The sequence below is a fragment of the Leuciscus leuciscus genome (genome assembly GCF_965113295.1).
Source record: "Leuciscus leuciscus genome assembly, chromosome: 15".
In the NCBI taxonomy this organism is placed as follows: Eukaryota; Metazoa; Chordata; class Actinopteri; order Cypriniformes; family Leuciscidae; genus Leuciscus; species Leuciscus leuciscus.
In genome coordinates, this window is record NC_138739.1 from 3,202,924 (window position 1) to 3,215,870 (window position 12,947).

Below are 12,947 nucleotides of genomic sequence, written 5' to 3' on the forward strand. Positions count from 1 at the left end.
TTTTTGCTCGCAGGTTTCTCTCTAGAGCTCCCCCCACAGCTTCGGAATAGATATTTGACAACACTATTGTAAAAACTCGTTGTTGATTCTCAGACACCAGAGGCTATAGATCAACGACATCAAAGCAGATGGGACATTCTTTAAAACGTCTTCTTCATTCGGGTTCGAACAGCGTGAGGGAGCGCAATAATGACCGCATTTTAGCAGATTTCTTTTGGCCGTAAAGCAATTGTTTACATCGCGAGACCTGATATCACGTGAGACTTCCTGACGCGGCGGCCAGCGGCCCGCCGGCTCAAAGTTGCAAGTGCGGATTTTCCAGGGGGGTGCGAAACGACCACCATTCAATCCGAAATAAGTAATATAACCATTCCAATGACTCCGAAGCTGTTCAGTTAAGGTAAAAAAGTTACTTAGAGCACCTTTAAGTAGATTTGCGAGATAAACAACTTAAAGTAGCACTGGTATTACAAAACATTCAGTGGCACATGCCAATCAAATACAGACAAATAACAAGTTTGAAAAAATATTACTGATTTAATGCGTTTTATTGATATTTAAAATATAACAAAATTAGGCTATTTATTTAGGATTTTGTGTCACGATTTTTATTTAGCCGTGCACAAGCGCAAAACCTCACAACACCCACCCCCTGTCAGTGATTGGTTGGATCACTATTTATTTTGGTTTTGAGTGGTTGGTGAAACCAATTGTTTTTGTGTGCAGATCTCAGCGCCTAGGCTGCCTACAGAGACGCGTTTTTTTGACGGCATGCTTATGGGGCGGGCAGCTAGCGGATCGTTAGGAAAGATTAGATGAATGTGATCATTTATGTTTGGGCCTTTTTTGGGCCTGAAATCGCTGATACAACCTTTAATACAGTTTTTATGTATATTTCTTTAACCGTTTTTTTTTTATTGTTTTATTTTTTTCCCCCTTAAATTCATTTCACATAATTCAATAAAGAAATAATAATGAATAAACAAATAAAATCAAAATTACATGAATGAACACAAATAAATTAAGGAATGAAAAATGACACTGCTGTATATGGACATTTTAAGGAGAGTACACTCTAAAAACTTTTACTATGATTTACTTTTTTTTTTGGGTGAAACATTTTTACTTAAAAATATTGATTGAATTTGAATGCAATGAAATCAATTACATATACCATATGATCTAGAGTAACTGCAGATCTGAGTAACTGCATTCGGTACATTAAAAAATAAAATTGAGGAAAAATAATTGAGGAAAACATTTTAAAAAACAATATTTATGAGTAATTTAAGTTTTTATTTGAGTAATATTAACTTTTAATTTCCTCTAAACCTGTAAAATACTCCACACAAACACAGGTAACGTTATACATGACATTGGCCTTTATTGTCGATGAGTACATCAAGACATAATATTTTATACTGTTTAAACATGTATACACCATTGCCTACATTTAAACTCATATAACAAACATATTAGAAGTAAAAACTAAAAAATGTAAAAGTAATTAAAATTATTAAAATTAAATGATTACCAACGAGTCTGTTATTCAATTTCCACCGTGTCAGCAGCATACCGTATACATTTTCAATGGAGGGACAGAAAGCTCTCGGACTAAATCTAAAATATCTTAAATTGTGTTCCGAAGATGAACGGAGGTCTTACGGGCTTGGAACGACATGAGGGTGAGTCATTAATTACATAATTTTCATTTTTGGGTGAACTAACCCTTTAAATGGCTTTAAGTACTATGTACTTACATTGAAATGAATAATTTGACACAATGGACTTATTGTGTACATACATGTTTTTACATTGTAGTTATATTTTGAAAATACCTGCATGTAATTAAAGCTGTAATTAATGTATGTAATTACATTTGTAATTACACTGTTGACCCTAACCTCACCTGTATCACGCCTCAATAGCAGCACAAGTGTTTTACAATTCAACATCAACGCAATAAGCACATTGTAACTATTTTTCGATACAACTACATAGTACTTAAAGCCACTTAATATAAAGTGGGACCCACATTTGTTTTCATTGTTAATGGGTTTTCTGAACCAAACTGGATCGCGTGGCCTTAAAACCCCATGCAGGGGTTTCTCTTGACGAGATAAAAGACGTAAAAGACATTTGTATGTATTCTTAATTAAAGACACAGGTTATACTGAATGTCAGCTTGATTAATTTGCTCATGATAAGGATTTATTGAGTCCACATGTCATGGAAACAAGAAACTGCTTCTAACCACAGATTGAGATCTGTCACTCCAAATACACAACTCTGCGATGCTGTTTGCGAATGTTCGTTAGAACGATGATTTCAGGAAACACCGACTCGTTGAACTGCTGATAAAAACCGGAGCTTGAGACCATAGTTGGCTAACGATACTTTTGGGAAACACACCCGTTTAATTCTCCATTCTGAAATATTTTGATAGAAATTTCACAAATATATTAAGTGTATTTTAAGTTTGTCAAGTTACTAGTTAGTTTGTCAAATACTAAATTAACTGTTGGATTTTTAGTCAATTATTTTGGTATGTTCAACTCAAGCCATCAAGTAAATGATATTCAGAGCTTTTATTAAGTTAATAATGTTACCGTTTTACTTACTAAACCACTGAATTATTTTTTTTGAGTTTTACAACAAAATGTGTGTGTGTGTGTGTGCGTGTGTGTGTGTGTGTGTGTGTAAGCATGCTTAGAGTGTATTAAATGTTATTTAACCTTTTCATTTCTCTGTGTTTGTGTGTTAAGCATGTTCTCCATCGTGATTGTGTTATGGGAATGGGTCATTTTTAGCCCCATAATAGTCTCATAACGCCTTTAATAATAAGATTTAACCCCGATCTTTTTTCCTCTTTATATAGTTGTTCAAGCCTCTCTTTGAGCTCCTGAACCTGCTGCTCTTTTCTCTCAATAAAATCTTTCAATTCTTTTTCTTGTTTTCTGGCTTCATCTTGATGTTTCTTCTTCATCTTCTCTATTTCCTCTTTATTTTTCTGTTTCATTTCTTCACACTCTTTTTCTTCTCTTTCTATTATTTCTCTCTCCTCTCTTTCTCTTCTCTCGATCTCTTCTTCTTGCTCTCGTTTCAGATCTTCCATCATTTTCTCCCATCTCTTTCTCTTCTCCCCTCGTCTCTCTCCATCCTCTCGTTTTCTCCTCTTCCACTCCTCTTTTCTCTCTCGCTCCAGCTGCTCATAACGTCTCTTCATTTCAGTTTTCTTGTCTTTATATTCTTTTTCTATCTGTTCTCTCTCTCTTCTCAGTTTCTGCTTCTCCTCCTCTATCATCTGTTCTTCTTCTTCTCCCCTGGCTTCAAATCTCATTCTCATTTTCTCCAGTTCTTCTTGTTTTTCTCTCAGCTGTTCCTCGTGTCTCTCTTTTCTCTCTCTTTCCTCTTCCTCTCGTTCTCTCATCTGTCTTTTCTTCTCTTCCTCCCATTCTCTCTGCTGTCGTTTAATATCCTCTTGAATCTCTTCATCATCTTCAGCCTCTTTTATTTTTCTCTTCCATTCTTCTCTCTCTTTCTCTTCTTGTTCCTTCTTCATTTGTTCCTCTAAATCTCTCTTTTTTATTTCCTCTTCCTGTTCTCTTCTTAACTCTGCCATGATGTGTTCCTGCTCAGTTTTCATCTTTTCTTGATCTTGTTTATAATCTTCTTTTCTCTTCCTATCTTCCTCTTCTCTTTCTTTTAGCTGTTTTTTACACTGTAATCTGTAATTTTCAATCTCTCTCTCCATCTCATCTATTGTTTGATCATATTCAGCTCTTCGCTGTTCTTCCTCTTCTGATTGTTTCTGATCCTCCATCTCTTGTTTCATCTCCTCTGATTTTTCTTTCTCCTCAAACTCTGTCCACAGTGTTTCCTCTTGTTCTCTGAACTTGTTCTCCAGACTCTCTCTCTCCTCATCTATATTTTGTTTCTTCTCCTCCAGTCTCTGTCTCATGCTGTTGACTTCAGTCTCATATCTGGCTTCTAATTCTTCAACTTGAGCCTGATTTTTTCTTTTATTCTCTTCTTGCATTTTCCTTCTCTTTTGAATGGAGATCGCTGCCTCCTCAAACATCTCATTAGTGAAGTATCGGCCATCATTAGAGTTCTTCACCTCTTCTATCATGTTTATCAGCTCAGTAACTTGCGTCCGATCTTGTGTTTCTCTGTTGTTAAAAGCCAGGAATCTGTCTCCACATTCTCTGATCAGTTTCTTGAGTTCATCATTTTTCTCTACATATTGTTTTATTGTCTGTTTTTTCAGTTCATCTCCTCTAGTGAAGAGAACAATACTAAACTTTGCTGCTTTTGGGCCAAAGATCATCTTTATCACGTCTAAAGTGTCTTCATCCTCTTGAGTGATTCTTCCCAAACTCAACACAATGATGAACACATGAGGTCCAGGTGCGGACAGTGAAACACACTTCATCATTTCTTCAACCACTTGTTCTTTTGTCAGTGAAGGGTCAAAGAGTCCTAGAGTATCAACAACAGCTACTGATTTACCATCAACTTCAACATCTCCCTTCTGACAAGTAGTGGTCACCGAATCTGAACTGCTTTCGCTGTGAAACTGGTTGTTTCCGAGGATTGTGTTTCCTGTGGAACTCTTTCCATTTCCTTTCCTCCCAAACAGCAAGATTCTCAAACATCCTGGATCTGCTGGTGAATCTTCATCATCTGAAAATGACAATAATAGGGTTTAGAGATTAATAACAATTTATTAAATGTGAGACCCAGAGCAACTAGTGTTGAACTTAAACCAAAAATGTAAACTATTTACAGTCCATCTCAGTGGTTCTCAACGTTTTTTTGGTTTTTTTGGTCCCCCCCCCCCCCCACTCCCCCACTCCCACTCAATCCATTATCCAGGTCTCTTACCAACCTATTAAATAAAGTGTAGGTTACTCTCTTCCCTTAATATTCCCTGTGTTTAAATAATAATAATAATAATAATAACAATAATAAATAGATTAAATCATTTTTTTGTGATTTAAAAAAAAAAAATATATATATCAAAAGGATAATCAATGCAGATTTATTTTCACAGGCATATTTATAATTCTGACCTTGAGGGTGTGTGTCTGTATTATGTGTTTCATGTCTTCTTCGTCTTTCCTGTTGTTTCTGTTTGTTCCATTCCTCTCGTTCTCTCTTCATCTCCTCTTGAATCTCTCTCTCTTGATCCTCTATGTCTTTAATATCTCTTCTATATTGTTCTTCTCTTTCTATAGATTTCTCTTCTCTTCTCTTTCTCTCTTCATCTTGATTCTGTCTTTCTTCCTCCTTCTTCATATTCACTCTCTTCATCTCTCTCTTCATCTCTTCTTCATGTATTAACTGAAGATCTCTCTCTCTCAGTCTTCTTTCTCTCTCTCTTTTAAGTTTCTCATAATATTCATCCCATGTTTCCTTGTCTATTTTTCTCCTTCTCTCCTCCTTCTCTTCTCTTCTCTTTCTTTCTTTATCTTGATACTGTCTTTCTTCCTCCATCATCATCTTCCGTCTCTCTTTCTCTTTCTTTCTCTTTCTCTCATCCTCTTCATCTCTTCTTTGTCTTTCCTGTTGTTTCTGTCTCTCCCATTCCTCTCTTTCTCTCTTCATCTCCTCTCGCATCTTTCTCTGTTCGTCCTCTCTTTCTTTAATGTCTCTTTTATACTGTTCTTCTCTCTTTCTAAACTCCTCTTCTCTTGTCTTCCTCTCTTTGTAATGATTCTGCCTTTCTTCCTCCATCGTCATCTTCATCCTATTCTTCTCTTCTTCATGTTTGTTCATCAGTTCTTCTTTCTCTCTGTTCAGTTGCTCCACTCTTTCTGTCTGAATCTTCTTCTGTTGTTCTTGTATTTTTCTTTCCATCTCTCTGAACATCTTACATGAGTAGTAACTATCTCCGTTTGCTTTCACCATGTCGTCTATCTTCAGCAGTAGATCAGACACCTGTGTTCGGTCTCCAGTCTGATTATTATTGAACACATGATATCTGTTTCCACATGCTTCAATGAGGTTTTTAAGTGCAGGTTCAGGATTTCTCAGCCACTCTTCAATGGTTTTTTTCTTCAGATCATCTCCTCTGGTGAAGAGCACCATGGTGTACTTTAAAGAGTTTTCACCGAATGTCTCTTGAATGATCTTCACTGATGTTGCTTCTTCTTGAGTGAATCGTCCCACTGGTATCAGTAGGAGAAGCACATGTGGTCCGGGCAGGATCATGGAGATGGAGTTGCTTATTTCTCTCTGGATTTCCTCATTAGTAAGTTCAGTATCAAACAGTCCTGGAGTGTCGATCACAGTAACGTGTCGGTCGTAGATTTCAGCGGTCTCTTTCTTACACACTTTAGTAATAGACTTTTGAGATGTGTCTGATATAAATGCTTCTCTTCCTAAGATGGTGTTTCCAGTTGCACTCTTCCCAACTCCAGTTTTTCCCAGCAGAACAATCCTCACTTCATCTTCTCTTTCTTTTGAATCTAAAGATAGATCACATAAAATTTAAAAACAATATAATACATTTCAAGTGAAGATTGTTCATCATACAGGTGAATTTATACTGAAGCATCATGTGCTGATCATCATTTTTCTCGTGAACTCTGCATGTAATGTTATTGATTTATCCCACTAATCTGTTTAGACTTCATGAAAAGTGTTTAATCCATACAAATTTTCTGATCATTACCTTGTGACTGAAACCACGTGATTCTCCTCTTCATTTCTTCAAATGTCTGCAGTTTTTCCATCTGTACATCCATCAATGTCTCTGAGGAGAAACAAACACCATTATTTGCCTCAACCATCTGCTCTAGTTTCTCCATTAACATGGACACTTGTGTGTCAGGGCCAATGAAATGATGTCGTCCTCCAAAACTCTCAATGATAGACTGTGTTTCTTCATTTAGTTCTGCTGTCCTGTCTTCTGGATTCTGGTTTATGAGGATCATGGTGTGTTTGTTGATTCTTGAGCTGAATATCTTCTGGATTTTGTCCATTTCTGCTCTGTCTTCATTATTAAGTGGAGCATCAGGAATGATGAGGATGAACACATGAACTCCAGGATCACAGAGAGACACACAGCGGAGCGTCTGACGCATCACTTCCTCCTCTGAGAGCCGAGTGTTGAACAGAGCTGGAAGCTCCACCAGAGACACCAGACGTCCATGAAGCTCCACGTCTCTCCTCACACACCCTGAGCTGAGCTCTGATCTTCTGTCTCCCTGGTTCAGGATCAGGTTTGATATGAAGGATTTTAATCTTCTGTCACTCACACACAAAACCAGATTCAGCTTCACACCCTCTGGATCTGTCAAAGGAATAAACTAGTTTAACAATGTGGTTTTAACATAAAAGTAATGCTGCATTCACGTCATGTCAGAATAACTGCAATCTGGCTACAAGAAGTGTTTACGTTTACAAGCTGTGATTCTTGCCAAAGGGGCTGTTACTAGTAGGAGTGTAATGGTTCCCGGAAAAATATCAAACCGTACCGTTCTTCATCCACAGTTCGACACGCATTTGCACCGCGGTTGATCTCAAATCTGACGATGCAGACTGGTGCATAGATATATACACACTAGATGTCGCCTTGTCTACGGCAGTTTATTGGAACGAATGTCTTTAAGGCGACATCTAGTGTGTATATATCTATGCACCAGTCTGCACACACGTCAGATCAGATCACTCGGACATGGCTGTGTATAAGTGGTAAAAACTATATAAATACTGTTCGTTTTCTCACACAAACCGCTCATTTCGTGTCTTAGGCCATCAATGTGTACTTATGATGGGGAATTGTTTAATTTGGACGACGGGGAATTGTTTTAATTTGGACTCTGTGCTTGCTCTTTGAGACAGTGCCCATCGACCTGCATTATATGACTGACAGACAAGAACGGTTTGACCTAAAAATATCAAAATTGAAACTACTGCGGAAAAAAAGACACCTACATCTTGGATGCCCTTGAGGTAAGCTAAAACATACCAAAAATGTATTTCAAAGTGAACTATCCCTTTAAGTGTTGTTTCTGTCCTCATCATGTCCTTTTTCTTTAGCTTAGCATTTACTGAGGCATTAATTTCACTATGTTGATTTATGTATTGTATCAAGAACTCAAAACAAGACCGGTTACCATGTTATATGTTTATTGTTTTCAATTATCCACTTGCATAATATAAATTGTCATACTTACGTACTGGAACATTTTCCCATACCAAACAGACGAAACCCGGTCACAGTAACTGCCACCATTTTTAAATTTCTGTTTCCCGCCAATAGAAGGCACAGTTAATTGTTCTCATGTCTGAGGGGGAGACTGATGTTCTGTTTGATTCTTCGTTAAACATTGTTAAACATTTAATTGAGTTTGTTTTGTTTCCAATGTTTGTATATTTTAGTATCATTCTAGCAGTTTATGTCTTTGTTACTGTTAGATCTATTTTTTCTTTTTTTTCTTAAATTTCTTTATTATCTTTAATTACTAAATGGTTTAGTCCAAGTGGGAGGGGCTTATCCTTTTTAAGAGGGCACCTCAGTGTTGGATGGGAGCTCGTAGAGTGAGTTGGTTGCTCGGTTTTTGGGACAATTTATTGGCATAGCCAAAATCTTTGCTTGCAGTTAACTTTGAACAGTTTATTTATTTATTTTTTTTGTATTTTTTTTTTTGCTTCATGTAAATATAATTTGCACTCTACTGGAAAGTCTTTGTTTTTCACTTTTTGGGAATAAACACTGAACTTTTGACTTCATCAGCACGTCACTTCTTTTTTACGCCTCCATCAGCCGGTATATTCAGAGCAGTGGTGTAGTCTACGTGATACGCAGGTATACGCCGTATACCCACTAGAAAAGGCCAAGGATTTGCGTATACCCACTTAAAAAAGCGTGAGGATACGTATCAACTTCGTTTTGTGTCAGAACTTTCACACTTTCATTCATAAATTCACCCCGTCTGTGTTTGCGAAGCGACGGATCGAATCGCGGAATCCAGTCACAAATGGAACTTGCTATATAAAGCAGAACGTCACGGATTTTGGCTATTTTTGAATGAATAAATCAAAAGTAGCTGCTGTACAATGAATCAAATCTCGATATGGACTAGTGTCTATGAATATTAAAGCTAAAAGAGATACGCGTCTCTGGGAATGAGCACTCAATGTGTGCTCCACTACACACACACACACACACACACAGAGAGAGAAGCACGGGTGACTCACGCTCGTGGTGTTTTCAGCATTTCACTGTATTGAGACATGATGTAGGCTACAGCTACACATACATGTGCATTTCATCGCAGAGCTGCTATGAGAGTCACTTGATGAGAATTTGATAAAACTATCGTCATTCATTCGTTTCATATACACACAGAAACTGTTATGTCTTTACGACAACCTGTCAAAATAAAAGTTAGGTATAACTTGAAGAAATTATAACAGAAATATATTACTATTGCACAGTAGAGTATACTTCAGGCCTAATAATAATAATAATAATAGTTTATTAAAACACACAGAAACTCAAATGTCTACAACCCACCAAAATAAAAGTTTGGTCTAACTCAAATTAATTAGAAAGAAATTGCACAGTAAAATGTATTTTAAAATAACACTTTTTTTTTTCAAAAACACCATTTCTAAAAGTAAATTTGTATTTGTGCCTATAATGTTTAAAACATTTTTTTTTTTTTTAAATTGTCAGCTGATAAAACCTGTGCTTCAGGGACCAAATTCATATAACATCTAAGGCTAAATGTATGTAGCTCAACTGACTGAGTTTAGAGTATTAGAGTATAGAGTATAGGTATTAGAGTATACTCACTACAAAAAACTAGACTACACCACTGATTCAGAGCAGTGGTGCTGCAACTGCTTGAACATCTTTGGGGCCTCTTTGTGGCAGTTGGTACACCCCTGTCTCTGTTACAAGATCCACATTGAACAAATCAGAAAAAGATTTTGTTGACTAAGAGTAACTAAATAGCAGAGATGGGGGACTCGAGTCACATGACTTGACTCGAGTCAGACTCGAGTCGCAAATTTAAGGACTTGAGACTTGCTTGACTAAATTAAGAAAATTACTCGACTTGACTTTGACTTGAGATCCAATGACTCGAGACTTGACTTGACTTGAACTGTATGACTCGAGAATGACTTGATATACATTTTTATATAAATCATCGCAACATCAATTGATGAACAAAATGAAAGCAACGGAACCATTGACGCCAGTCATCAGATTCTGCGCGATTGCGTGACGCTGCACAAGCCCAGAAAAAACATACATCGCGGTGAGCGCGGTTTAGCGCGCTAAATACAATAACATCTCCCAGCATCGTTTCTTTTTGGATATAAACACTAAAATTGACCATATTCATACAAGATGATTTGCTGTACGCATAATAACTGGCAAGGGATATCGGACGACCATCACAACCTCGAACAGTCGAACTTTATTCACCACGTCTAAAAGTAAGCTATGGCTTGTTTAACCTGTTTGTTATAGTTAATTTGACTATCGTTAAATCTAGAGAGAATATTGGTCAAAACAGCATGCCTCTTTATACACAATTATGTTTTCAAATGTAGCTTAATGTTGTCAATATTCAAATGATAATGGCATGTGTTTTGTATCACATTTGCCACATTACTTTCAAATCATGCTTTAAAGCCAAATATGTCGTTCTTTCCAATGACGAAAAACAACATAGAAAACTGTTAATGTTTTGTGTGTTTTATGTTTCTCTTAAAGCAGGGTTAGATGTTATCAGGGGGTTGGGGGCAAAATGCCAGCAGAATTAATATGCACCCAAAATTCAAAATGTGGTGGAAAAATTGCCCTAGTATGAGTTATTTTTATAATTAGCCTATAACATATGATATAAAAAAATATTTCCAGAATATTGGCGCGATTGCAAATGTGATAATGATTTTATAAAACAGTTCAGTAAACAAAGAGTGAATATTGTGATGTGACATTTTAGACATAGTATTCCAGATATTCTCTGTTTTTGCTCTATTTCTCCAATGACAATAGTTCCAAACAAGCCACAGAAAGAGTTATGCGTATCTGTGATTCAGTGACCTATAGTTGCTTTAGTTCCAGAACGAATCTGCCGTTTTGAACAAATCAGTTGAATGAATGCTTCTATGACTCGTACATTAAGACGGTGATTTGGCGCCACCTATTGGCGGTTTTAACTTCATAATTAAAAATATTTAACTTATATAAAGGGGATGCCAGTTTGAAGAATGCCATTTGGTGGCATAGGAACCATTATACTTTAATTGTGAATTGTTTAATACATTTTAATGGTCTTCTGCAATGTTTGAGGCATATTTATTTTTTCATGCTTTAATGTTGGCCTAATTTCAGTTACATTTACATTTTAGGCTATGTAGTTTGAATTTTTTTTTTGAATTTTTTTGAATTTTTTTTTTATTGTAGTAACCACTCAGCTGTATGCGGAAATGCATATTTAAAAAAAATGTTGCAAATAAAACCATAGTCCACAACTTCTGTAGTTTTAACTTATTTTAATATATAAATTCAGTGAAATCATCAAACGTTTGTATGACTTGCCAGTGACTTGTGACCCAAGCTACGACTTGACTTGACTTGACTTGCTTGACATAAAGCAGTGACTTGACTTGACTTGACTTGACTTGACTTGCTTTTCACAAAATTGACTTGGACTTGCTTGAGACTTGAAAGTTAAAGACTTGAGACTTGCTTGTGACTTGCACATGTGTGACTTACTCCCACCTCTGCTAAATAGTATTGCTTTCAATATAAATGCCAATGAAAATGTAATAGAAAACTAAAATTAATTAAGTTTAAAACCCGATCACACATTTCAAGGTTTAAATAAAGTGTCGGAACAGTTGAGGCCTCGAGTTTAGAGTTTATTTCCTTTGCGATGCAAAATAAGAAACACAGTCAGAATCTTATTCTTGCAACATTTTAAATTTGTATTGCCAAAGAAATTACAGCTAAATGAAACAATTAAAACAGTACAAAATGAAAATACTTCAAAGCAACATAAATTAAGAACAGGCGTTTTTCTTTGCCTCTCACTCAATCTCTTTTTAGCAAGTTTATTTTGTCTCCCTCACTGCGCCCGCCGGGTCTCTCTCGAAATTAAACATTTCAAGGTAAAAACACATCATTCAGCTGATAATACTGTATATGTCGCTGCGTGTCATCCACATAAATCACGAAAAGAAAAAAAAAACGAACAAATTATTTAGGCTTCGTTGCTTCAAAGACACAGAATGCCTTGTTGAATTCACCTTACAATAAAACAAGGTTGATCGTGAATTAAAGCGCTCTTTGTCTGCTGCTCTCTCACATTCGTTTCTTGGCATGAACGCGTTTCGTCAACAGTTCAACAGTTGTTTGGATAATGCCAGATTGTTGACAATCATACACACTGCTCAAACATTCTAACACTCTACAAAACCAGTTGAAACAACTGGATTGAACACTTCAATTGAAATTTTGTGTGAAAAACCTTTAAATACAATAAATAAAACTACAATAGGCTATAGGCCTACATTTGGACAAATCGAGAGATTTATCCTGAAATGAACTTTGCCTTTGCCTGTTCATCAGGCTGGCTATCCAACACTCTCCATATGAAAGAGGGGCGATTAACACTCCTGCACCCCCACGATTAAGCCACTGAACTGTCCCCCCAAACCCCCCACAGGCTATCTGAGTTTAAGACTGACTTAAAACAAAGAGAAGTCGCAATTCACAGCTAGATCATTATTCTAGACATTAGCATTAGGCTATTAAAGTGTTGATAATGAAGGAAATAAATAATTTAGGCTATGTAGTAATATTTCATAAAAGTTTATTAAGTAAATATTTCATTATTTTAATAGTTGAAGAATTAAAACGCTACTTCGGTTTGGGCCAGCTTTTTCCAAGCAAAACTAAATACAATCTTCAC

At 36.3% G+C, this 12,947-nt stretch overlaps 1 protein-coding gene across 7 annotated transcripts in view; it reads right to left on the reverse strand.

Moving 5' to 3' along the window:
• Positions 1-1,359: 1,359 nt before the first annotated feature.
• Positions 1,360-12,947, reverse strand: part of LOC309475950 (uncharacterized protein) — a 90,812-nt gene continuing 79,224 nt past the window's right edge. For 6 of the 7 annotated variants that reach the window (XM_082138960.1, XM_082138959.1, XM_082138963.1 and 3 more), the window contains exons 5-7: positions 6,680-7,300; positions 5,076-6,473; positions 1,360-4,686 (exon numbers count right to left, since the gene is read on the reverse strand). In XM_082138960.1, the coding sequence (XP_081995086.1) occupies positions 2,807-4,686; positions 5,076-6,473; positions 6,680-7,300 (3,899 nt within the window). In that variant the 3' untranslated portion in view covers positions 1,360-2,806. The remainder of the gene's footprint in view (positions 4,687-5,075; positions 6,474-6,679; positions 7,301-12,947) is intronic. The other variant, XM_082138965.1, reaches the window with a different exon arrangement.